Raw genomic sequence first — 27,879 nt, 5'->3', positions numbered from 1 at the left:
ACTTCATGAGAAAAAAAAAGTTAGAGGAAACTTGGTCACTGATATGACCCAAGTTCAGCAGCACTATGTCCATAGACCGATGTACTAGGATGTACCAGTTGCCCCTCGTTTGGGGGTGCTGCAGGCTGCTGAGGTCAAAGAAAAGCACGTGGAACAAGAATGCAGTAACAGTTATTTGATAAATGTTTCCTAAATTGCCACTGGGGAAATTTCCCCTTCACATGGGAACAGTGATAATCCTGTATACACTTGCACAATGAAATTGGCAAAATGTGAATCTATTCCCCATCATTTCAAGACTGGTTCTTAAAGGAATGTATAGAGAGGCCATAGCATAAACAGCTACACATAATATTATTAATTCAACCTTGCCTATAATGGATGCAGTGCTGTAAACTGACATTGAAGCATGACATCTAAATAGCATTTGCCATGCCAGAATAAATATTAAATCACATTATCTGACAATCCTTAGGGAATGGCCTTGCAATGTCAAGACCGAGGAAAATGATGGGAAATCAAATTCATAGAACTTTGACTTAAATGTTCAAAATAAAATGAATCTCTCTCATTGAGTGTATGTAGGGATGAGATGATAGCAAAATGATTACACAAGGAAGACAGGACCCTGCTACAAAGATGATGGAGGCTAGATTGAAATGGGTTTCATTGTGGACTTTCATGAGCACATTTATATATTCCTTCAGTAGGCCATTTCCAGCTGTAGTTTCTACGCAGTATCCACTGAAGCTGAAATACAAAAACATCTCAGTGGTGGGGGGGATATATTTGTTCTCTGTCAATAGGGCCACCCACTAAAAGAGTGGGCAACATTTCTTCTCAAAGGCAGCACCTGAAACTTTTCTCAAAGTACAAGAATGACCTCATTAGTGGTGATGTATAGAGACCAAAGAATGATACAGGAAAAGGCTGTGAGAAAAGCAACATGTTCAAACGCCGATAAACATGCAGTATGTTGGAGCTCAAAGGAATCCAGGAAAGTGGTAAGAGACAAATGGAGGGGTGGGCAGAGACCAAAGTAAAAGAATCTTCATGACAGACTTCAGATGAGGTCTGAAAGAGATCACGAATTATTTTCCAGGTCTCACAAAAAAAAAAAAAAAAAAAAACAGATAGGAGTCAAGGGCAGAATTAGGCAATGTTGAGGCTGTGTGATGTGTTGTCATACATACCATTTTAGAAGAGGCAGCATATCCCAGGACCCCCACTTTGATGTGAACAATCCTGAAGAAGTGGTGGTGTAGGAGCCCGGGTCAAGATCATACTCTGTTCTTTATTCTATATGCTTCATACAGCTTGCCCAAAGACCTTAGTTAGAATCATCAGAGCCAGGCCCCGGCCCCGGACTGCAGTTGGTACTCACATGTGCTCACCTGTCAGTGAGGCTCAGACACATCCCAGGTTTTTAAATTTTTTTTATTTTTTACAATTTATTTATTATATATCCTGAATGAAGCCCCCTCCCTCAACTCTTCCCAGGCCCACACTCCCTTTCTCTCCCCCCCATCCCTTTCTTCTAGTCCACTGAGAGGAGGAGTTCTCCTCCTCTGCCATCTGCCCATAGCTTATCAAGTCTCATTAGGACTTTTTGGATCCTCTTCTTCTGTGGCCTGTGACAGGGTTTCTCAACATAGCCCTGGCTATCTTAGAACTTACTATGTAGATTAGGCTGGCCTCTAACTCACAGAGACCCTCCTCTGACCAATTCCCAAGTGCTGGGGCTAAAGGCATGCATCACCATGTCCAGCCCCAGGTTGTTTTTCATTCCTTTCTGTGGTACTATGGATTGAACCCGGTGCCTTACACAGGCTAGGCAAGTGCTCTATGACTGAACTTTGTCCACAGTTCTCTTTTTACCTTATATTACAGGGTCATGTGAAGTTCACCAGTCTAGTCTTCAACTTTCTCTGCAGCCAAGGTAGACCTTTAACTCATTATCTTCCTACCCCAGCCTCCTGAGTAGTGAGGATTATAGTCACATGCCATCAGGCCTGGCTCACACACTAATCCCACGGCATACACACACTCCCCAGGAGCACCTATCTGCCACCTGTCCTGTACAAGCTGCTTGCTAAGGAAGCTATACACTGGCAACTCTTCCCTGGCCCCTATTGCAGTCATAGCTGTGACAGGTTAATGCAACTGTACTTCAATGAGAGGACGAGGAGCTTATAATTACAAACAAAGGAGCCCTCTAAGGGCACCTGTCTGGAACCCAAACACCACCACTCCCAGGAACCTCTTCTGTTACCAGACTGCCAGCTTTCTGAAAAGGCCCCCAACTCTTTTCTCACCGAATACAACTCTGTCTCCACTTATCAGCCTTTCCATTGAGGTGCCCCAAACTCCTCAGACGTCATCCAGAACCTGAAATGTTGTCTACTCTGTTAACTAACATACATAACAGGAGAGAACTGATGACTCCATGTCCATGTACTGTTCAAAGATGGAGAGTTCCAACCCGCTGTGTTTTCAGGAGATCATCACTACTGCCCAGTGAGGAGAAGCTCACCAAAGCATATGCTGGAAAGAGCACCTGTAACCACTTCTTTGTGGCTATCCAGGGAAGCCGGGACCCCTCAAGTGCTCTTCCCAACAGCTGTTTCTATTGGGTATGGCAGAGCTGAGTGCCACCCACATGTCTTCCTTTGTGTGTGTGTGTGTGTGTGTGTGTGTGTGTAGCTTCACATTCTAAGATTCCAATGTTCCTCCCACACTACATCTCGAAGGGAGCCCCAATTTCCTGTGGGAACACAGCCATATGTGTCCTGCTATGGAGCCGAAGCAATTTCAATTTCGATTCTTTTATAATGGAAATGAAGGTAACTGGGCTGAGTACGAACTAACCCAGAGTTATTTAAAACCTCTAATACAGGGACTTCAGTAAAATGTGAGCGTGCTGACAATTGGATTGCATAGGGCAGCTCTTACTTGTTCTCTCAAGCTGCTGGCTTTCCACAGAGCCGCAGTGGCTTTTTATACATTGGGTGATAGCCTCCATGTACGTGGAGATGGAGAGGCCTGGGAGATAAATGATGGGCCAGAGGCCAGCGGTGGTGCATGTGCAGGTGTGTTATAAGGATCCTATGATGCTCTGGGTCTCGCTAACTCCCCGCTGTCCCCTCCCCGAAACCACAGCACATTGAAGAGCCTTGCTAAGGCAAGAAAGAAATTCAGTGGTAGGGTCCTCCCAGCTGCATGGGAAGTTGCCTGACTCCTTTGTGCAAATGAAATGGTAAAACCTCTGTACTCATTTTTTTTTCCCAGTCAAGCATGGATACAATCAGGATGGGAAAAATGAGGGAGATTGCTCAGATATGAAAGGGCCAAGCTGGCATTGTCAGAAAGGGATTTGAAAGGTCATTAGCTCCCATGAGTCACCTCACATTCCATCTTCTTTCCCCCTCCGCACCTTCTGATCCCCTCATTCTACACCACACTTCTCAGGGGAGAAAGGGATTCTGTCTGCTTCTATTCTTACATTTTCTCTGTTTTTTTTTTTATTTTTATTTTTTTTTTTTATCCATCTATTATTTTAGCAAGTGGGACTGCCATGCTCCACTTCCTGGTCGCCAGAATAATTGCTAAATAGACACAAGTTTAAAATCCTTGAGTTGGGAATCTTAAGAAAAGAAAAAGGACTGATGGTAAAAGGAAAAAAAAAAAACCATATGCTCAGAAAGACAGAATAAAATGAAAAATCCAGGATACCACCCTATAGGAAATAGAGGTGGCACCCGAAGGGTGGTTAGTGAGGAATGGGCAGGACGCTCACGGAGTTTGAAGATTTATCTTTTTTATATGGACCAGTGTGTACACCTCTGTGGCTATGTACATTTTAGTGCAGATGCTCATGGGGGCCAGAAGTGTTGGATTCTCCTGCCTGGTGTGGGTTCTGGGGACCAACTTCAGGTCCTCTGCAAGAGTAGTATGTGATCTCAACTGAGAGCCATCTCTCTCCAGCCCCTAAACTCACTTATTTTTGATACTTTAAATACAGATGGAAAACAAAAAGCTAAATTTTTATGTGAGAAATAAAACTTTATGCAAGTGTTTCTCTGTCTTAAAGGGAGATCATAGAACCGTGAAGGGGAGGGGAAGACAGTGATGAACGGACCGTTTTCTCCCAATGCTTAGGAATCAGAGATGTCTCGTAGAAAATTCACCTGACAACTGCACACCTACCTCTACACAAACAGAGCCATCAATGAGCCTTCACTGAAATCAAGACCTATTCCTGGGAAAATGCAAAGAGGAATGAAACTAGAGATGACGTTCCCAGTGGGGAGAACGAGCAGTCCTCTCTGAGAAGCAGACTTCCTGATAGCTGTGCAGACATCTGTGCTGAGCCCTTCTTATGCTTGGATGATCTTTTCAGAGCAATCACAAGTGGTGGTACACCCAACTGTCTATCAGAAGTTAGCTCAGCATGCAATTCTGACTCCAGCCACGTCCAGCTTTCAGCTGCACAGAACCCAAACCTGACCAAACACTGGATATTTGGGAAGATTGTTTGTTATTTATAGGCACATCAAATGGCAAACTTTTTTTTTTTTTTGTCTGAAGGTAACATAACTACCTATGGATCTCAGTGATTTGAGTGGACAGGACAAAGTTAAGACATGAAAAAAAAAATAGGAAGAAGTACTAGTAACTAAATCCTACAAATAACCCCAAGGTAATGGTATGCCCAGAATTGTGTCTGTGTCTGGATCTTTAATGAAGTAACTTTTTACTTTAAATAAATACAGTCTGAACCTGATGCCTCCATTGTTTTATAGGAGGATAAAGCACACAAATTAGACAGTATTAAAAACTATGTGGAATATACAAATCAATTATAGTCTTCTTTAGCCTGTTAGCCATACTGTCTACTCTGATAATTTTGTATTTTCTAGGAGTTACTAGTCCCCTCTTAGAGACTTTATCCTTCATTCTGGGTGGATGTTCTCTCAGGAGGCCATCTCAAAAGAGAGAAGAGCGTGATTGTCAAAGGTCCACACGTCACTGTTGCAGTCTTCTCTCTGTTCTGTCAGAGATCTATGGAGAGGGGTCTAGTGACTCTCACTTTGATAGCAGGTCAGAGTTCATTCCTTAGTGGCTTACCTTTGATGCCCGGAAGGTGAAGGCTGTGGACTTGGTGTCTGATTTTCCCCGGTCTTGCAGAAGAAGGCCTTGGTCTTCTGTCAAGGCCAAGTAGTGGCCTGTGGTCAGATGCCGGAGTCGGAAAGCCTGGCCCCACCTGATGTTACTGCCACTCCAGCTGGCCAAAGCACATGAGAAATTCTATGTATATGGAAGCCTGTCCTGTTTAACACTTACCCTGTACTTTTTAAACCCCCAAGTTATCCACTCTTTGACAGTTACCATTAAGGGTCAATTTTTCTGTGTGTCTACAACTCAGCACAGTGTTTTCTTTGACTCCTCTTAAAGGCAAGGACCATAGTCCTGAGGGCAGGGCAATGGCATACCAGAAGTCCTCAGTTTTAACCTATCATCCAGTCTACCGATGCACCTTATTGCAAACCACCTCAAAATGATGGGGAGACTTCCTTCTAGAAATACTTGTATCTGAGAAACCAGTCTTTCCATTTTGTTATTGAAAGTCAAATATTTTACCACCATAAAGAGTCTCTCCAGTCTTTATGAGAAACAATAAAACAAACAAAACAAATCAAACCTACAAACACTGGGTTATGATTTCTGGGGAGAGGCAGGCATAAGGGATGCTGTTAGGAAGCAGATATCCCGTGACATTCAAATGAGGTAAATTCTGCAGAAAAAAGTAAAGTAGGATTGAAAGACTGAGACAAGGAAAATCCCAGGTGGAATGTCAGTTTTTTTCATGGCCCCACCTCTAAAAGATTAGCATTCGAAAGGGGTTACAGTAAATATTAGGGGAGAAATAATCCACGGGATTACCAGTAACTCAACACATCATTTAGGTTACATATATGTGTCAAATTAAAATTATTTTTTTTATCTTTTCAGTTTTTAGAAACACCTGAGAATCAAAGTCACAATGTTAACAGACTTAAATTCTTCATGCTTATGTGTCCGATGTAAAGAGCTAACAACTACAACCATGACAGTATTTCTATACTTACTTTGACAAAGATTCTTTAAGCAAGTCTTGAGCCAGTAAGTAGGTACCCCACTACAAATCAAGACTTCTTTTACACACTATATATAATAACTTTTGTCTTTCAATTATACAAAAGTGAAATACTCCAAACCAGCATCTTCAAGAATTTCTCAATAAACTATTTAAATTAGAAAAGAAAAAAAAAAAAAGGAGAGAAGGGGAGTACAGGAGAGGTTCTACTATTTTCTTTTTACCTCTGTAAATCTTCATTGGGGGTGCATGTCTCTCAAGAGAGAGAGTTCTCCTTTGAACACGTGTTTAGAGAAACACTGGCCTGATGCTGGGGGGTGGGGGGGTGGGGAGGACTGAGAAAGAGAAGTGGGTAGCAATATTTATTCCTTTCTCTTTCATTCCCAGCTGTTTAGTCCTAACCAAACTTATTCATCTTCCCAGTAAATAAAAGGACTGCTCTTAACCAGATGGCCCTTCGGTATTGGAGTTTAAGAGACAAGTTACACAATCTTTAAAAGCTGTCACACGAGCTCACGGTTGGGAAATCAGCCTTTGTTCCCCCCACATACAAACATTGCTGTTTGAGACATTCGGACAAATGTGGTTTCCCTTGCAGCTATGTGAAGTTCAAGTCTTATTTTACTAGCTGCTATCAAGACTACCTGTCTATCTTTGTTGTTTAGCTCTTAACCGGTGCCAAGAAGGCTTCCAGAGGATTTGTTTAATAAAATACAAGTGGCCATGGAGGGGCCCTGAGGGCTTTTGGTGGTAATGTCAGAACTAGCCTCTGATGATCCAGGCTCTGTAAGAGCAGGGGCCAACTAACCTTAGAATCAAAATAAGAGCCTGGAAAAATATTGAGTGTGAGAAAGTCTGTGTGTGTGATTCCTTATAACCAAAGCCAAGGAAATCTCAGAATTTAGCTCTCAACCATGCATTTTTTTTGAGGGTTCATCTCACGACATCAAGACATACAGCAAATGATAAATATACCAGAATGGACTGTACTGGAAACGCCAAACCATCTGGACCATGTGTTACCTTATCCGAAGGGGTTCCACTCTCCATAGAGACCTGGCTCTGGTCCCAGCTCCTCCAGCTTCATAGAATACCCTCCTGTGAGCAGAGTTGAAGATCAGCATCAGTTCCTTACAGAGGAGGCTCACACCAGCTGCCTAAGACTCCCAAGTCAGCAAAACTCAAAGGGAGAACTGGTTGTGGGTTTTTTATCTCACTCTTAGGATGAATAAAAGCTGCCTAAGAAGAAAGGACACCACATGCAATGGACACTCATGGATCACCAGAGGGACAGTAGGAAAAAGGGATGACAATATCTCTCATTTATTTTTTAAATTATTATTACTTTTCTTTCAAAATTTATTTTTATTTTATATATTTACTTTACATTCCAATTGTAGGCCCCCCCCCGTTCTCCCAGTCCCTCCCCCCACTCTCATGTCTCCCATTTCTACCTTGTTAAAATGGCTCAGTCTTATACCATGTTACTGACAAAGAATGCTCTGAGCCTTGCAGGTTGGGCCTCTCAATGCAATTCACATTCATCGTAAATAGCTTTTTACTCTCAAAACACATGTGCAGTACAGTATGAAGCCCCTGTCATTGTTCTAGGAAGCCTGGAGCAAACTTGTATCTCTAGCTGCTATAGCTTTCATGGTCCCATTATTGCCTATTTCCTTCCTTCCCACCTTAAAAGCTCTTTTTAATATGCTTGTAAATATTTTTTTTTGTTTTGGATTAATTTTAGATTCATGAGGCAATTTCTTTTTTTAAAAAATGTTTTATTTATCTTTATTTTTTTGTGCACCAGTGTTTTGCGTGCATGTGTGTCTGTGGGAGGGGGTCAGATATTGGAGTTACAGGCAGCTGTGAGCCCCCTCACAAAACAATTTCATAGACAGTTCACAGCGCTCCTGCAAAGTGTCACTTAGTCCCCCTTACACTATCATCTTGAATCAAGATGTATTTGCTTTACTTGAGACCCCAATGTTTGGTAGCCAATGTACTCAAACTCAACTCTTTAGTCATATTTCATCCGAAATGTCTGACAGTTACTTTCCTATTACAGGGTCTGACCCAGAGTCAGTCATTAGAGTTTTCCTGTCCACTTGACCTTTTAGCGCATCCTACTTCTCCCTCACTATCATATAACTCAGAATTCTGAGTAGTACAGAATTGGTCATGTCTTCTAATTATTAGCAAAGTCTCCATCTTTTGGTCTATGCAATGAGAAGCAACTTATCTAGATCACCAGTTATGTGAATTAAATTGCCATACTTTTATTAACTGTGTTGAAGCATGCATGTATGTATGTGCATATCTGTACATGATTATATAATTGTGCATGCAGAAAGACAAGACTGACCATCTAACTGTGTCCGAGTTCACCAAACTTACACACTACCTCTATGATAGTTTGTCTACATCACAAAAATGAATTGTTCAGAACTTCAGAAGAATTTGGACCTAGATTTTAGAAAAGAAAAAAAACTTCCAATACTGATGAAGAGGAAATAGATCCTCCCCCCATGGTGAAGTAGTTTGAATTAGTTCAAAAGAGGCACATGAAAGTGAGAGATACCTATATTTGGATCTGTTAGTACTACGGGCTAGGGAAGATCTGACAGTTCTCTGTGGTTCAGCTCCCTTGACTGTAAAATGGGTAATAATGTAATAAGGGTAGTTATGTCATGGAATATAAAGACTCAATGTGATTTTAAGAAGGATGCTTAAATAGAATGCTCATGGATATATATATATATATATATATATATATATATATATATATATATAAAACATAACTATATATATACACATAACTATGAAATACAGATTTATTCAAATTTTGTTTAAATATAAATATTTATAAACATGCATAGAATAGCATATTAAGAGCACAGAGATACAATGAAACATTATATGAATCTTGGATATATCAAAGTGGGATTATAAAGGATATTTCTAGGCCTTCTTTTAAATGTTCATACTACAAGGAAATGCTTAGTAAAGAAAATTTTATACTCTTTCATAGCTGTAACTTCTAAGTGTCTCTCCAGGAATGGAAATGCTACCGTACTCACTTTGCTATTGATATAGGTTGACTGAGATTTTTACTGGGGCATATCCATCTTCAGCAAAGGCTGAAAGGTAGAGACGAAGTGGCCCATCTTGGGTGTCAAGCACTCAAGAGGACCCTCTAGGCCCAACTTCTGAAGTATTCTTATAGGTTTGTTCTTCCTACCTGAGACATTCTGGCAGCTGGATCTGTTTAATCTCACAAGGTTACCATGGTTGAAACAACTTGTTCCTTAAATGACTGCAATAAGAGGAGTAGAGTGGGTGGACAGTTGAGGTGCTTTTGAAAGCCTGGCTGACAGAGCAATAAGACAACTAAAGGAGATCAAGGGGATACAAATTGGAAAGGAAGAGGTCAAAGTATCACTATACGCAGATGATATGATAGTATACATGAGTGACCCCAAAAATTCATCCAGAGAACTCCTTCAGCTGATAAACACCTTCAGCAAAGTGGCAGGACACAAAATCAACTCAAAAAAATCAGAAGCCCTCCTGTATACCAAAGACAAAAGGGCTGAGAAAGAAATTAGGGAAACAACACCCTTCACAATAGCCACTAATAACATAAAGTACCTTGGGGTGACTCTAACCAAGCAAGTGAAAGATCTGTTTGAGAAAAACTTCAAGTCTCTGAAGAAAGAAATTGAAGATCTCAGAAGATGGAAAGATCTCCCATGCTCATGGATTGGTAGGATTAACATTGTGAAAATGGCCATCCTGCCAAAAGCAATCTACAGATTCAATGCAATTCCCATCAAAATACCAACTCAATTCTTTTCAGACCTTGAAAAAAAGATTCTCAGCTTCATATGGAGAAACAAAAAACCCAGAATCTCCAAAACAACCCTGTACAATAACAGATCATCTGGAGGTATCTCCATCCCTGATCTCAAGCTGTACTACAGAGCAATAGTAATAAAAACTGCATGGTATTGGCATAGAAATAGAAAGGAGGATCAATGGAACTGAATAGAAGACCCAGAAATAAACCCATGTACCTATGAATACTCGATTTTTGACAAAGCAGCCAAAACCATTCAATGGAAAAAAGATAGCATCTTCAACAGATGGTGCTGGTCTAATTGGATGTCTACATGCAGAAAAATGAAAATAGATCCACATTTATCACCCTGCACAAAACTAAAGTCTAAGTGGATCAAAGACCTCAACATAAAACCAGATACGCTAAATCTGTTAGAAGAAAAAGTGGGGAACAGCCTAGAACTCATTGGCACAGGGGACAACTTCCTGAACAGAACTCCAAAAGCACAAGCTTTAAGAGCAACAATCAATAAATGGGACCTCATGAAACTGAAAAGCTTCTGTAAAGCAAAGGACACCGTCATCAAAACAAAACGACTGCCCACAGATTGGGAAAGAATCTTCACCAACCCTTTATCTGACAGAGGGCTAATATCCAGTATATACAAAGAACTAAAGAAGCTGAAAAGCAACAAACCAAGTAATTCAATTAAAAAATGGGGAGCAGAGCTAAACAGAGAATTCTCTGTAGAGGAATATAGAATGGCAGAGAAACACTTAAAGACATGCTCAACATCATTAGCCATCAGGGAAATGCAAATCAAAACGACCCTGAGATTTCACCTTACACCCATCAGAATGGCCCAGATCAAAAACTCAAGGGACAACACATGCTGGAGAGGTTGTGGAGAAAGGGGAACCCTCCTCCATTGCTGGTGGGAATGTAAACTGGTACAACCACTTTGGAAATCAATCTGGCGCTTTCTCAGACAACTAGGAATAGTGCTTCCTCAAGACCCAGCTATACCACTGCTAGGCATATACCCAAAATTTGCTCAAGTACACAATAAGGACATTTGCTCAACCATGTTTGTAACAGCTTTATTTGTAATAGCCAGAACCTGGAAACAACCCAGATGTCCATCAGTGGAGGAATGGGTACAGAAATTGTGGTATTTTCACACAATGGAATACTACTCAGCAATCAAAAAAGAGGAAATCATGAAATTTGCAGGCAAATGGTGGGATCTAGAAAAGATCATTCTGAGTGAAGTATCCCAGAAGGAGAAAGACAAACATGGAATATACTCGCTTATATAGACCTAAAAGATATGATAAACATAATGAAATCTATACACCTAAAGAAGATAATCAAGAAAGCGGACACGGGGTATGATGATCAATCCTCATTTAGAAAGACAAATGGAATATGCATTGAACGTATGACAGGAGTCTACCGCAGAAGGCATCTGAAAGACTCTACCTAGCAGTGTTCCAAAGTAGATACTAAGACTCATAACCAAACCCTCGGCAGAGTGCAGGGAATCATATGAAAGAAGGGGAGTTTGATGTGGAAAGGATAGGAGCTCCACAAGGACCAAACATATCTGGGCACAGGGTCTTTTCTGAGATGGACACTCAACCAAAGACCATGAGAGGATAAAACCTAGAACCTCTGCTCGGAAGTGACCCGTGATAGCTCAGTAATCAATTGGTTTCCCATAGTAAGGGGAACAAGGACTATTTCTAACAGGAACTCAATGACTGATTCTTTGACCTCCCCACCTCCCAAGGGAGGAGCAGTACTGTTAGGCTACAGAGGAGGACTTTGCAGCTAGTCCTGAAAATACCGGACAAAACGGAGTCATATGAAAGGGGAGGAGGTCTTCCCCTATCAGTGGACTTGGAAAGGAGATGAGGGAGGGAGGGTGGGACTGGGGAGGGAATGAGGGATACAGAATTAACAAAATATAACTAATGAGAAAAATAAAATTAAAAAAAATTATTTTGGTCCCCCCCCCAAAAAAATAATCAAGGAAAGGTAGGTAGGACTGGGAATGTAGGTCAGAGCTACAACTTGGCCTACCATTACCCAGGCCAAGGATTCAGTTCTCCACACTTGAAGAGGGAGGGCCAAGGAGAGAGGATCAAAGAGAGAACAGAGGGCCTAATATAATCCAGACTGGCCTCAAAGCCAGGCATGGGGTGCATGCCTTTAATCCCAGGTCTCTGGAAGGCAGAGGCAGACGGCTTACTGTGAGTTCAAGGCCAGTCTGGTCTAAAAATCGAGTCATGACAGCTAAGGTTACACGGAGAAAGCCTGTCTTAAAAACAAAACAAAACAAAACAAAACAAAAAACAAACAAACAAACAAACAAAAAAAAGGAAGCCTGGCTGACATCTTAGCCTTAGCTCCAACAGGTTGAATGACTTAGCCCAGGGCATTTGACAAGCCAGAGGCAGAGCGAGCATCTGAGTTCAGACTGTGAGCTTGTGGGTCCCCAGTTTCCATTCTTAGGTAATATTTTCCTCAAGCTTGCCTACCTTCAGGGTTCAGGAGAAGAACTGATACTATCTGACCCTAGCCTATCAGGTCTCATCGGACTGCTTGGATCCTCTTTCTTTGTGGCCTAGTTAGGCCACCTCGCCAGGGGGAGGTGATCAAAGAGCAGGCAGCTGAGTTCATGTCAGAGACAGCTTCTGCTTCCATTACCAGGGAACCCACATGGAGACTGACCTGCCCATGGACCACATCTGAGCAGTGGGTCTAGGTCCTCTCTGTGCATGGTCCTTAGTTGATGCATCAGTCTCTGAAGGACCCCTTGAGCTCAGATTTTTTTGGCTCTGTTGGTCTCTTTGTGGAGTTTCTGTCCCCTCCAAGTTTTCTATCTCCCCCTTCTTCCATAAGATACTCTGCTCTCTGCCCAAAGTTTGGCTATGAGTCTCAGTATCTGCTTCAATACCCTAATGGGTAGAGTCTTTCAGTGGCCCCCTGCAGAAAGCTCCTGTCCTTCTCCTACTTCTGGAATACTACTCAGCAATTAAAAACAACGAAATGAAATTTTCAGGCAAATGGATGGAACTAGAAAAGATCATCCCGAGTGAGGTAACTCAGAAGCAGAAAGACACACATGGTATATACTTACTTGTAAGTGGCTATTGGCCATATAATATAGGCTAAACACACTAAAATCTATAGTCCTAAAGAAACTAAACAACAAGGAGAACCCTGGGGAAGAGGCTTAATCCTCATTCAGAAGAGCAAGTAGGCTTGTGGCTATAATTTCAGTGACGGAGATGGAGGCAATGCATGTGCACAGCCACTTCAAGTCTTCCAAATTCCTGCCCATAAAAGCAGGACAGGATGAAAAGGAGGGGGAAAAGCTGATACTGATGTAGTATGTTTCATTTAGATGTAGGTAACCACGATACACCATTATAAACTTCAATTTATTTATTTATTTATCTATTTATTTATTTATTTATTTTGCTATATGAAAGCCTTCCCCTTAATACAGCACAGTAAGATATAAAACCAACAGCAATGTAGGCATTTAATCCCAGAAGTGAGAGGCAGAGGCAGGCAGCCTCACAGCCAGCCAGCTTTTCATAGCGAGTTCTAGGCAAACCAGACTGAAACCCACTAAAATAAAATAAACACAAAAGAAAGATGAAATGGAAAAAAAAAATCCAGCAACTGAATAAGACCACATGACAATATTTAGGTAGTGATCTTTAATTCTAAGTAAATCAAATGGACTGAACTTCACTATGTAGACCTCACTGTCAGACACTGACCAGGACTAAGGAAGCATGGAATAAACACTCACAAGCTTATACAGGTCTATGCTCAGTAAGTGCTGGACTCTGCTCTCTGTCACATAAGGCTCCTATGAAGGACATTCAGGGAACCTAACAAGTATGAGGGATTCACACTGGAAGGGGCTCAAACCAGCAGTGAATTGTTTCTGAGATGCACAGTAAATACACTCAGTCACACTGCTTCTGGGTCCTTCAGCACACAGAATAAGAAGCAGAACTCCAGCTTCCTAGGCTCCCACCTGAGATCAGCCAGGATGCCACCACTGGCAGAAGTCTCATCAAGATGAGCTCTAATAAGTCATCAAGATTTGTCTCTATTGTCACCAAAGGAGTAAAATTAATGTAGGATCTTATAAGCATGACAAAAAAGACAAGAAACTGCTGCCACCAGATCAGACTAATTACTGTCAAAATTAAATTGAATCTGGACAAGAAGTTTGATTTTTATTTTACAAATGAGACTTCAAACCTTGTTTCAAAAAACCAATATATATCTACATAAATATGTATGTATATATATATATGTATATATGAGACTTCTAAAGACATAAGGCAGAACATTTATTTACTCTTTCTTTGATGATAAGCAAAATAGTAATAAATCTTAAGTATATATTTACTCTGTGGTTAATAATTGTGAACCTTTAAAAAAACCTTTTATTGAAAAAATTCATACAATGTATTTGATATTCTTTTCCCTGTTCAACTCCCCTCAGTTCTGCTCCACTTCCCTACCCATAAAACTTTATGTTCTCTTTCTCTCTTGCTCTCCCTCTCTCTCTCTCTCTAAAAAATGCTTGTTCTTCATGTGGGTCCTCTAACAATTAGAGCAGGGGCTGTCTCTGACTCTGTTGCCTCCCTTTGGAACCCTTTCAAAGGATTCCCTGGGCTGCCTTTTCTGGCCTCAGCAGGAGAGGATGCACCTAGTCCTGCTGAGACTTGCTGTACCAGGGTGGGTAGGTACTCATGAAGAGTGGGCTCCCCTTCTCTGAGGATAAAGGAATGAAAAAATGGGGGAAGGGGTGTGAGGGTGGGACTGGGATGAGAGGAGAGAGGGGGCTTATGATCAGGGTGTAAAGTGAATAAAAAAAATTAAAATATTTTTAAAACATGCAGGAAAAAACAAAACAAAAAATGAAAATAAAAAAGAAAACAGTAGGAGGAAAAATATAAGAAAAATAACAAAAACCACACATGAACATAAAATCCATGTAGTATTCCTTCTGTTATTAGCATATTGGTTATTAGGTTAAAACATAAGACTATTTGATATAGCATAGGAACATAGCAATAAAATGACTCCTAATGACACAGTGTTAGACCCATAGAGCAGGGGATGGGAGGTGAGCAATATTCTACTGCCACTCTTGAAGAAGATAGAATTAACAAAGAGGTCTACAGCTGGATCTTTATCAAACCTAATCCCCTCAGCATTCAGTGGCCTATACGAAGAGGAGGCTGAAAGATTTTAAGAGCCTTAGGAGCTAGATAACTTCAAGGAAACAGTGTCTTCTGGACACCATAGGGACACCTGAGTTTTGAAGTTTTAACTAGAGCCCATTAAGCAATCACCTATTGGACTGAAGATAGTTCATCTTAATACTACCTCTAAATATAGTTGTTGGTATGGCTTTTGCTAAATCCATCTTCTGTTGGATTCCAATACTTGGTTTCTCCCACGTGAGTCGGTAACAAGAAAAATGAAACCAACCAATTCCATCTTAATTACTTACACTGAATGGGAGGAACAGAGCGAGCTGCCTTTCAAGGACCAGTAATAACTTGTGTAAACACATAGCTTCTCTAGAATGACGGATTTCTCTCACCAACATGGGTGCTTCAGACACAGGAACAATCAAAGTCAACGAATGGCTGGGGATACACTGTAGCATTGTTTGCTTAGATTGAATGTAAACACATCATTTGTGTGTATGTGTGTGTGTGTGAGAGAGAGAGAGAGAGAGAGTACAAACACTATTGTCTTGCCATTCCTATTTAACAAACTGGGGCTTGAGGCTAGATGGTCCTACACAATTCACATGTGGCCAAATAAAAATGCAAACTCCTTAATACGAGTCACCAGAGAGTAGAGTCAGCTAGAGGAAAGGGGGATCGTGGCTTACCTGTGCTGAGAATCATTCTGATCTGTAGATGGTATCGTCAAACACTCATCGTGACCATGGAAAAGACGAACTACATGCCCGCCAAGTAGGTATCCTATGAGGGAATGGTACCCCACCATAACCAATAGTAAGCTTAGAGAGAACACTGTTTTCAGTAAGGGTAAATTCATGCAGGTCATAACTGGTTCTAGAAAACTGCAAGAGAGGTACATTTGGGAAATTATAGCTGACTCTATGAATTCAGGTCTCAGGCAGAAAAGAATTCTAACACTGGCAGTTAAATTATTGAGGAATAAGTAAGGTCAGATATTAAGTGGAAGGTGAAACCAGTGTGTCAACTGCTATCACTAAAAAACAAAAGGAAAATTACTATTAAAAGAACTGGGTTTTCAGTTTCTTACGAAGTTAATAACTCAATTGCAAATCACCAGAGACGTTCTTAGAATCGTAGTATACAAACTTGGTGTCAAAATCCAAATCAAATCACGGTCATGGGATAGGAATTACTCAGAAAGGGTTGACAATCTGTTTTTAAGAGTTATTTAGGAAAAGGCAACAATATACTCTTAAGAGCTGTTCTAGAAGAAGGTAGTTTTCAATATAGTTAACAAGTATAGATCAAGTTTGACGGAAGTAGAAGGCAGAATTACTCCAGCCTGTCTGAATGGACATGGGCACTAAATGGTATCGACAAACACTTGGATTTCAGTAAAAATGAATCTCTATAGTCGTGGAGGTCAGACCCTGAAAAGAAACAATGACCTTCAAGGGCATGATGACCCACTAGTCTTCAAATTAATTTCAAGCATTAACTCAAGGAGTATACTAGCAGGAGGCCGCTACCTGAGTAGCTTTGAACAAAGAAATTGGATTTGTTATTCCTCTGAATTAAAAAAAATCTTTAGGCTACTCCCTTCTCAGGAGACATATGGACTTAATATGCTCAGTGTCTGTATTAGGAGTTTTTCTTTTTAAATCACATAATTAGATCACTTGTGGGGGGCTGTCTCAAATTATTTTGGGTGCTGGATTAAAACAGTAATAATGAGAAATCATGCCAGAGGGGGAAATGGTGTTAACAGAGAATATTGTACAGTGATCGTCTGATATTCCTTAGCTGCTTCTTTTTTTTTTTTTTTAATTTAGGCAAGGAAAGATTATCTTAAACTTCCCTCAAATATTCACAAAGTATTTTTCCAATAGCTAATTATACTAATATGTACAGTTGCATATTTTTGCATTTAAATAATTCATGACATACTGAAGGGGATTCCTAGCAGCCAATTTACATAGAAAATTAAAAACCTCAGCCATCAAGCCCTTGATTAAACTCTTTATCCTCTCTGGATGGTGAGACTATGTCCCTTAAGAATCCATTGTGGATAGTTGGTGGGCTTTTTCAATCACTGTCCTCCACATCTGATAAAAAGTGCCACAGACTACTGTATTACAACTTTTCATAGTTGAAATTTGTGCATGTGTGGGTCACAGGAAGAAAGCATCAAGCAGAGGGCCACTAACATCCACGAGGGCAGGGTGAGTTTCTCCCCTGTGGATGCTAAAAGGCCGTTCTCCACCCAGCCAGCCGGCTGAGCGGATGAGCTCTTCAGATTTCATCCGCACAAGGGCACTCAGCGCAACTGTGAGAATACTCCTTAATTAATCTCTACAAGCGCCCTGTTGGGACTGAGATAATTTATTTCTGTGGTGAAGATGAAACATTTAACAGGGAGATGGGGCTGAAACTTTCTAGGGAAAGATTTAAGAGAGGGAGTCTTGATTCCTGACAGAAGGGAAAAACTGATGATAGATTTACAGAGGTGTATCATTTGTATGTAGGTGTAGGTGTGTGTGCTTGTGCGAGAGACAGAGGAGGGGGGATGAGACCCAGGGCCTGCGCATGCTGGTCACGTATCTACCACTTAACTGTAGCCCCAGCAGATACCCGAGTTTTAAAAGCTTCCCATATCCTACCAGGAAAGTTGGGATTTGTCATTTCCCAACTCTTTAGCCTAACTGTGATGCCTCCTGAAACTGGGCTATCGCCTTGACAACTCTCATTTTCCCTTCTGTTTTCAAACATCACGACACAGAAGGGCACCCCAGTTTGAAACTATGAGGTTCAAGAAGAAAACGAAAGCCTGTATAGGACTAATTTTAAAAATTTTGATCTTTCTGTAAAACACTAGGATGGGACTCAATAACCCTTAGGTCATTGGTATTTTATTTTTCTGCTCAGCTGTGGTATTACCTATGAGCGAGGTAAGGCCAGCATGTTTATTATATAACCTGTGAGCTGCACTGACTTTGCCTGTCTCCAAGAAATAGGGTATGAAAACAAAGTAGGATAACCTTATTTCCGCAGAAGCAATTTAATACTGAGCTTTCATTTATTATTTTAAGGGGCGCTCCATATAGGTAAGTAAAAACCAAAGGCCAAAATATATGTTTATTATAAAGGAAGTTCTTTCCTACTATGGACAGAGTCCTGCGGTGGGGTATAAGCCACGTCACTTTTCCAGCAAATGATCTCCTCCATGATAGAAGTTTTCTGTGCCTGTTTATTTAGTAAATAGTAAATAATAGGAAAAACTTGGTGAGAGAGGGAAGGTGTATAGACACCAAGTCCCCCATGCTTGTGGTGACAAACTAACAACAGGTACCAAAGAATGAAAAACAAGGCCGATGAGACAGAGAGTAGGAGCAATAAACCGTGCTGCATGTGGATGCTGGGAAAGAGCAGAAAATGTTGCTGTATACGGGTCAGAGAGAACGGCTGGCTTGGGTCAGACTTCATTACAAAGACATACCTTCTTCGATGCTACTTCCCGAACACGTAGGATGCACATTCCAGAGCGTCTGCATGAAGGAGGCATCCACTTGGATGCTGCCATTTGATATCGAGAGATGCTGCAGTAGGAAAAAAAAAAAAGTGAAACCGCCTTCAGAACACTAGTCAAGCCTTGCCAGAGCTGCCCACTGAACTTCAAGGATTAAGCCAAAGAGCTTCACCTCCCTGGGGCTCCTTCTACTTAGCCCGTGTGGGAGCTTGCCTTGCCCAACCTTGAAGCTGCTTCCATGCATATGTGGCACTTCACTCCAGGAGGAAGAACTTTGGAGCCAAAGGTGACAGGCAAGCGATAACCTTGTTACCCCAGCTGCATTCCCGAGTCTACGCACTTATAAAATGTCTACTTCTTGTAGGATAAGAAAACTCACAAATGGGGGAAAATTACTTCAACATTTGGAGAAGGCAAGGAGAAATCGGCTGGCAGGATTGGCCCTATGAGAAACTGCTGCGAAATTTAACACCCGTCTTTGGCAGTTCTCAACCCTCAGGCATCCCCACCCTGAGTAGAGCTTGCTTGGTATCTGTTCCCAGATGAAGGACCTCCTGTGCATCTGTCAGCCTCCATAATACCTCATGCACTAATATTTTACATTTTTCCTCTTTCTCTACCAAGCTTATTTTCCTGTATTCTTTTGTGCTGGCTTGTTTTCCACTTGGTAAGAGCCAAACAATGTGGTAAATGCATAGTAATAGGATTGAAATCATCTTAGCAGCATTTGTTGGATTCAACAGAATAACCCAAAGGGAAACCTAACAGTTAGATTCAGGTGCTATGATTGTCTCACAGGAGAGAGAGGTCTTGTCCTACCCAGCCTGCTGTCTCTCTGTTTTCCCCGGCCACCTATCCTAAAGGGGACATCTGAAAACAAAAGGTGCTCCTATCAAGAAGTACTTACAAGGTATCTTTCAGAGGACACACTGACGAGGATAAGGTCATCTCCAATTCGTACTTTCTCTCCTTCAGACCTCTGTTTGGAAGCAGGGTGTATGGTCCACCAGCAGGCCTCTCCTACATGAAGGCTTCATGAGTTAGCTTCTGTGTCCAAAGGGCAGTGATCCTGATTCTGTGGCATATTTCCGGATGACATACCTCTCCCTCCCCCTTCTCCCAGCTCTCTCTGCTTCAATTTCTATTTACCTACAACCATCCCTGTTGTCTAATGTATGCTCTTGATTGTATTTTTCATTTCCCATAAAGACAAAAAGACAAAATTTGGGAAAGACTATTGGAAGTCAGTATCTACAGAAGTCTGAATATTTTTAATGGATACAGGACATGATTTCTTCACAATCCCTTTCACATCTTTTCTTTTTTTTTTTTCATGAATTGATTACAGAGCCTCTTTTGGTGGTACAGGTGGAGGCAAGAAGATCAGAAGTTCAAGTTTGTCCCTAGCTTAGTGAGTTTGAGGCTACCCTGGGCTATATGAAAGGATCTCAACCCTTGTCCCCACAGAAAGGGGAGCTCAAGGACCCTATTTCATTGACATACTGAGCATTCAAAGACTTTTGTTTTTCTTCTTCACCTTCTATGAAATGTGCTATAATACTAGTAAACAGAGTTTTTGTTTGTTTCTTAAGGCCCAAACCTATAAGAACTAACTCAGCTTAGTACATGTGAAAATGTATGTGCCAAGGGAGAAAAAATGTTATTGAAAAAAAAAATTCACTTTTTAAACTCAAACAATAGAGAATAAGCCAGTGACTTAAAAAACACACTCTGCTATGAATAGATTCCAGCAGGAAAAGTGCTTGGGCTGGAGGTAAAGATGGGTTGTAAACAGGAAGAAAGGCTAAAAGGTTTTAAGGACATCTAAGCCCCAGATCCCCTCTTCATCCCACACAAGCAGATGCCACTTCCTCCTCCAGGCTACAGCAGAATTGTGGAGTTGCAAACACTGAGGGTCTGGGCTTAGAAATACTGTAAGACACTGCCAAATAAGAAAGTGGAGTCTTGCTAGGAACAGATAACTACAGTTTATGAGTGATTAGAAACACCCCAACTTCTTTGTGTCTACTTCTCAGCTTCTAAAATGCTAACAGCAAAGCTGAATGATTTTTTTTTTTTTAACCAGCCCTCACAGTTGAGAATTGCTTTTTAGGGAAGCCAATGTACCAAAGGTAGAAGGTGCTGGGGTTTGAGATTATCCTCTTAAATGCCCAGGGCTCTGAAATGCCCAGAGTGAGGTTTAACAGATGCCAAGCTATGTCCCAGCTTCTCATCAACTTTTATGACCATAACCTAAATAGGAGCAAAGACAAAAGATCCCATAGAATTTGAGCAAAGCCTCTAACATTGATATCAGGGAAAAATAAACAAACAAAAATTGTAGGGTTTCAGAAAAAGGAAAAATAAAAATTATAAAGAAGAACAAACCTTTAAATAATTTTACAAGTAACAACCTCACAAAAGAAAGAAAATATTATACTCGGAAACTATCATGAAGAATCCCTTAAGAGATTTAAAAAAAAATTGCTCTAATGCTGAAGAGAAAAGAAAAATAAGACAATTATAAGCAGTTGAAAGTCCCCCAAAAAGAACAAAGAAAATTAGATTAGAAACATTAATGGAAGAAAGAATTAAGAATTGAGCATATGCCTTTAATCCCAGCACTAGGGAGGCAGAGGCAGGCAGATCACTGAATTTGAGGCTAGCCTGGTGCACAAACAGAGTTGACCAGGTGATGTGGTGAGAGCCTATCAAAAATAATAATAAAGAAAGAAAGAAAAAGAATTAGGATTTATGAGAGAGAATAAAATGGGACAGGGCAGAGTTGGGTGTGTAAAGTGTTTGAGGGAAGAAAGGAAAAAAAAAGGGAATTATAGGCACTCCACCATTCAACAAGGACATTTGCTCACTATGTTCATAACAGCTTTATTTGTAATAGCTAGAATCTGGAAACAGCCTAGATGTCCCTCAATGGAAGAATGGATACAGAAATTGTAGCACATTTATACAATGGAATACTACTCTGCTATTAAAAACAAGGAAATCATGAAATTTGCAGGCAAATGGATGGAACTAGAAAAGATCATCCAGAGTAAGGGAACCCAGAACCAGAAAAACACACATGGTAATATACTCACTTGTAAGCAGATATTAGCCATATAATATAGGATAACCATACTAAAAATCGACAGACCTAAAGAAGCTAAACAACAAGGAGGATCCTAGGGAGGATGCTAAAATTTCATTCAGAATGGCAAACAGGATAGACACCAAAAGAGGTGGAAGAGAGGGAACAGGACCAGAGCCTACTATAAAGGTCATCTAAAAAGATCTATCCTACAGGGTATTGAAGCAGATGCTGAGATTTATACTAAACTCTGGGCAGAGTGCAGGCAGTCTTACGGAAGAAGGCGGAGGGGACAGGAGCTCCACAAAGAGAACAACAAAGTCAAATATTTGGGCTCAGGGGGGCCTGCAGAGATTGATGCACCAACCAAGGACCATGTATGGAGATGACCTAGAACCCCTCCTCAGATGTAGCTGATAGGCAGCTCAGTCTCCATGTGTGTCCCCGAATAAGAGGAGCAGGGGCTACCTGTCATGAACTCAGTTGCCTGCTCTTTGATCACTTCTCCCTGGTGATGTGGCCTGGCCAGGCCGCAGATAGAAAGGGACCAGGTAATCCTGGTGTGGCTTGATAAGGTAGGGTTAGTGAATGGGGAAGAAAACTCACCCTTTTAGTGGACTAGGGCAAGGAAATAGGAGGGAAGAGGAAAGGAGGGTGGGACAGAGAGGAGATGAAGGAGGAGGCTACAACCGGGATATAAAATGAATAAATTGTAAAAAATGAAAAAGGAGGAAAAAATAAAATTATAAAAACATTCTAAAAATAATATAGAACAATCTCCCAGAAAGCAAGAATAGAGAGTATTCACACAGAAATAATATTCCTAAAACTTTCCCAGTGCTGGACAATACACATCTGCAAATAGAAAAGGTCCCTTTCAGAGACAACCATCCACTCTGTCCTGCATCCTTCTGAGACTGCACAACCAAGAGGATCCACAAGACGCATTGTGGAGCTTCAGACATTAGAAAAAAACAAAAGAGATTTTAGAAAAGAAAAACCAGCCACAAACAAAGCATTAGGAATCTAAACGTGCTTGTCTCAATAGCCAGAGCACAAGTTAAAAGCAAGCAAGCAAGAAAGCCTGGTTAATTTTTTAGTTTAATACAGAATTAAACCAAACTATGAATTACTTATGAAGGTAGGACGAACAAATCTTCAGATAATTTGGTTCCTACATGCAAATTTTATGGGAAAGCCACTGGGTAGTATGTTTCACTGAAACAAGATAGTTACTAATCCATGATATAGTAGAGAAGAAACAGAATCTAGAAGCAGCAAAGTGAACTCTTGAGTGATGGTGGACATTTCTGAAGACAAAGAGATAATGTGAAGGAACCTAATAATTCAGCGACATTTTTGGTTTATTGGGAAAGCTTGGAAGTGAATCCATGATTTAGTTAAAGAAGACAAAAAAAAAAAGACAAAACCTTAAAGCAATAGGACAGAGTTGACTCTAGTACATCATGTGGATTATTTACAAATGCATGACAGCAGTTATACCCATGTAAGTGGTTGGTTTTATTTTTACTTAGAGTAGATATGAATGTATTGAGGACATAAGGAAGAAGGACAGTGTAAAGAGTAGAATATAAGAATTAAGCTTTATCAGGACATAGAGAGATAAAACCTAATCTGGGAAGAATAATGAAATGGCAGTAGAGACATATTTTTTCATGAACAAAAGGCAAGCGATACTAGAAAAGCTACACACAGGAGCCTGGGGCAGGAGTCTGGAGCAGGGAGCAGGTATTTTTAATAAACATCAGAGTACCACTTATCTATTAAAGTTATGTGTAGGTATCTGATTACATTTAAAAATGCATTATAAAAGAATGTGACCTCTGCATTTGAAGGGAAAAAATGATCAGCCTGTTCAGTATACGCTCTGTGGGCTGTGAGAGGGCACCTACCATGACGAGCATCACGAACAGACACAACACAAAAGCGAGAGAGGCATTTTTCTGCCATTTCCCTTGTCCTTGGAGCTGCTCCCTGAACTTCTAGGGTGGACCAGTCACTGGTTCCAAAACGCGTGTCAGCACTTGCAGAGTGCACATGACATCATTTTTACATCTATTTCTTTATAAGTCTGAATTCTAAATCTATGCCTAAGCACTAAAATCAAAACAAAGCTTTAAAGGTGTGAAGAACGGAGCAACCAAATGCATGAGTGCAGTGATTACTCAGTCTTTTAAGCCTGAGAATTTACCAGTGTGTAGGAAAAAAAAAATCCAGGCTTGTTGATGAAACAGTCTCTAAACTATTTCCTCACACAGTCTCCTTGACATCCAACAGCTAAAGATCAGCCTGCTTCTTCACAGCTCCAAGGAGTGTTTTTTTTTACATGCTAAAGAACATTTACAGAATTCCTCAGTAAAGAACTAGGATTTCTTCCCTAGTGGATTTCATGTGCCCTTCCTTCATCCTAGGTTTCATCATAGAAAACCCTGAACATTAATGGTGGAAGCCAGTTCACTCTCCCAACTCACAGAGAGTATGAGTAGAGTAGGTCAAGGGTGAAAAAAAAAAAAAAAAAAAAAGCAAATTACTTCAAGCCCTAAATTTGCATGACGGTGCAGCCAGTCAACCCTTTCCTATACATCCACACACACATCGGCTTTGGGGCGGCCAGTTTGTCCTTGGCACAGCTCATGTGTCTATTATGCCTGCTGTCACCAATGTTCCTACTAGTTCTGATTTCAGGGACTCAGAAAATAACTTTTGAAATGAGTAACAATCTATTCTCCTTCCTTTTCATTAGAGGCTCTAATAGTAAATTAAGTTCATTTCCTGAACATTTTTTCTAGAAAGTGGTACTTCTCCATTCATTTCCAGCTTTCAGAAAATATAACACCATTTCGCTGCTGTAAATAGAAGGACTATACATGACTTTTCCGATTGCATGCTGTAACATTGGCATCTGAGGCCAACTTACATGTGTACTGTGGCATTTCACTCCATTTGCAATTTTTAGCAAAGATTGGCAACATCTTAGAGGAAATTATACTTCAAGAAAAACACATAAGCTGAAAACAAAGAGACTTCAAATCTAATTTGCACATGATCTCATTTTAGGGGGAAAAGGGTCATAATAGTCAGAGATAGGCTCCAACATTTCCTGTGTACAGAGAGAGAAGATGCCGCTGTACAGGCCACAGAAACAGTGGGGCGCATGGATAAGATCCTACATTGTTTTCTGATCATCACAAAATCAGGTATCTGAATCTTTAATTGACAAACTAGTCTTATTTTAGAACAACAGCATAGACTTTGTCTTTCTTTGGAGATGCCACAGTGGAACTTTCTTTTAGGAGAAAATGCCATAACTGTTAAAGACTGTTTTCCAAATACAATTTCTGTAGTTCCCTAAGTGATTTTACCTTTCTGGCCTCTACCAGCCTGGTTAATTTTGTTTGTTTTTCAAGACAGGGTTTCTCGTATAACAAGCCCTGGCTATCCTGGAACTCACTTTATAGACCAGGCTGGCCTCGAACTCGCAGAGATCCACCCATCTCTTTTTCCCAAGTGCTGGGATTAAAAGCATGTACCACTCTGCCTGACCAACCTGGTTAATTTTGAAGCTCTAATTGTACTCTAATTCTAGCCTACATCCTTCCAGCAATTCTTTACTCACTTGAATTAATCGGAATCAGTTTCTTTGCTTGCAACCACAGCTCCTAATTGGTATATAGCCCAGCCTCTAACTGGAGCAGAAATTCTACATGCAATGCCCCTGAGAGGCGGTGAGATTGTCCATCCATGTCTCCCACCACAGGGAGTATGCTCTATCTCCTGGCTAGCTGCTCCTCTGCTGCTTAATTGCAGATATTACAAAGCATTTTTCCTTCGCTGAGGTGAGATAATGTGTCTTGGTTCAACATCTCTCCACTTCTTAGTTGTCTTTCAGAATAGCCACCCCCCCCCCAAGGAAATTGGTATTTTCTTAATAGTGTAACTTTTCAAATATTTTAAGGTAGTTTTCCTGGGTCCCTGTCCTTCATTTCTGGATTCTAGAGAGAGCTGATTCTAGAGAGAGCCACCACCATTCTTGGTACCCACTTCTACAGAGATTTTGTTATGCAGCTTAGACTGGCCTTAAACCCACTAGGTAGCCCAGGCTGAGCTTGAGCTCATGATTCTCCTTTCTCATCCTTCATAGTACCAGGATCAGAGGCCTGTACCACTGTGTCTGGCTGATGATCTTTTTATTTTATTTTATTTTTTTGCTTTATTCATATACATACATATACGCAAGATGGGAGTGGTTTCTAAACTATTTGATACTTTGTAGAAGACAAACGACATTTAGTGTGAAATGTAAGAAACTTTTTTTTTCTTTTGAACTAAGTCTATCACAACTGTTTTAAGTTTAGATCCACTCCACTGACATTTTATCATCATTTTTGCAATTTGTTGACAATCAGGGTTTTTGTTATTGTTACATTTATTTTTATGGCAAAAACATTACTTATAGAGACAAATTTTTATCTGTAGTATTTTAAGCAAAAACCTAAATAAGCTTATAGAAAAATATACAGTGAAGATGATGGAGATACGCTGGCGTGCCAAAATGAGGGCATCACCGACTGACATTAGGAAAGCTTGGTTTTGGAATGGTTTGTTTGCAGAATACAAAGAGCCTACTTCTCCAAACTAGACTTACCTGTGGCATGTTCCCGCAGACCAACATCAAAGGCAAGTTTATCTGTCTGGGATCGTGATGTGGTCAAGCATGTGAGGTACTGTGGAACGAAAGCAGACGCTAGAAGCCAAATCCTTCCACCGAGTCCTAGTTAACCTAGTTAAATCCTTCCACCACTAGTTAACTTCCCATCAATTGTGAAAAAACTAAAAATTAGCTACTATGAAATAGGCTCCATCTTCTCCCTTATTAGAAAGTTAATTGACATCATGCTTTTGGAAAACATTTTTGTTTTAAAAGCAAAACCTCAAAGACATTCTTATCTGATGATCTAGTAATGTCTAGGACCCTATAGAGAAAATTAGAAATATTCAGTATGTTTTAGCACAACGGTATCCTGAGAAACTTTTAACTTGAACGTGAGGACTGTATAGATGAATCATTAATGACCAGCAGTAGAGCACGGAGGCTAGATCAACTTGGGTTCTTTTGTTTTATGGATTATTGTGCCATGAAGAGTACTTATCAAGAATGTGCAGATGGCATATAGCTTTATTTTCCTAAGATGCTGAGCCAAGAAGTCATATCCAATAGCACCTTTGTATGGCTGACATGTACACAAAACTTTAATGTGTAGCACATGGTTAGAACAAATTACAATGGAATAATAATAAGGATTGTGTTTGGAGAAGTAGGTGGGTGGGAGGAGCTTGGATACTCTCCCCACTTCCTTTAATTTCATATTTTAGGGGGCTACATATACGAACACTGCATCTACTCTGCTCCTGCCCCTCCCCCTCCGATTCTTCCCATGTGGCCTCCTAAATTCATAAACTCCTCCACTATTTTTGTTACACATATGTACACATGTATGTATGCACGCACACACACACCTATACATACATGTATATATAATCTACTGAGCCCGTGTGTCCAGAGCTGATCACTTGGGGTTGGATAGCCTATGTGAGACTTTGTTCCTTGAGCAGACTGCTTCTCCCTGTCTCAGCAGCCATTGGCCACCTGTGGCTCTGCATGTAAGGCATTGGGCCTCAACCTTCCTAATGCTGCAACCCCTTAATATAGTTCCTCCTGTTGTGGTGACCCCACCCCCCCCCCAGCCATAAAATTACTTTCGTTGCCACCTTATAACTGTAATTTGGCTACTGTTATGAATTGTAATGTAAATATCTGTGTGTTCCCACTGGCCTAAAGCCACTGTGAAGCATTATTTGACCGTAAGGGGGTCACGACCCACAGGTTGAGAAACACAGATCTAGGGGCTGGACCCATGTGGGATTTCCTCCGTCCATGTTGCCACATCATCTGCCTGTAGTTTTTCTTTCTTTCTTTCTTTCTTTCTTTCTTTCTTTCTTTCTTTCTTT

At 40.7% G+C, this 27,879-nt stretch overlaps 1 protein-coding gene across 1 annotated transcript in view; it reads right to left on the bottom strand.

The window, feature by feature from the left end:
* Ryr3 (ryanodine receptor 3) overlaps positions 1–27,879 on the bottom strand; it is a 530,745-nt gene that overhangs the window by 273,237 nt on the left and 229,629 nt on the right. The window contains exons 5-10 of the mRNA XM_055599056.1: positions 26,516–26,594; positions 19,669–19,781; positions 18,732–18,831; positions 15,922–16,015; positions 7,160–7,234; positions 5,128–5,284 (exon numbers count right to left, since the gene is read on the bottom strand). Of these exons, the coding sequence (XP_055455031.1) occupies positions 5,128–5,284; positions 7,160–7,234; positions 15,922–16,015; positions 18,732–18,831; positions 19,669–19,781; positions 26,516–26,594 (618 nt within the window). The remainder of the gene's footprint in view (positions 1–5,127; positions 5,285–7,159; positions 7,235–15,921; positions 16,016–18,731; positions 18,832–19,668; positions 19,782–26,515; positions 26,595–27,879) is intronic.

Source organism: Psammomys obesus, unplaced genomic scaffold, assembly GCF_907164565.1.
Source record: "Psammomys obesus unplaced genomic scaffold, mPsaObe1.curated_primary_1811, whole genome shotgun sequence".
Taxonomy (NCBI): Eukaryota; Metazoa; Chordata; class Mammalia; order Rodentia; family Muridae; genus Psammomys; species Psammomys obesus.
This window is presented reverse-complemented; position numbering and strand designations above follow the sequence as displayed.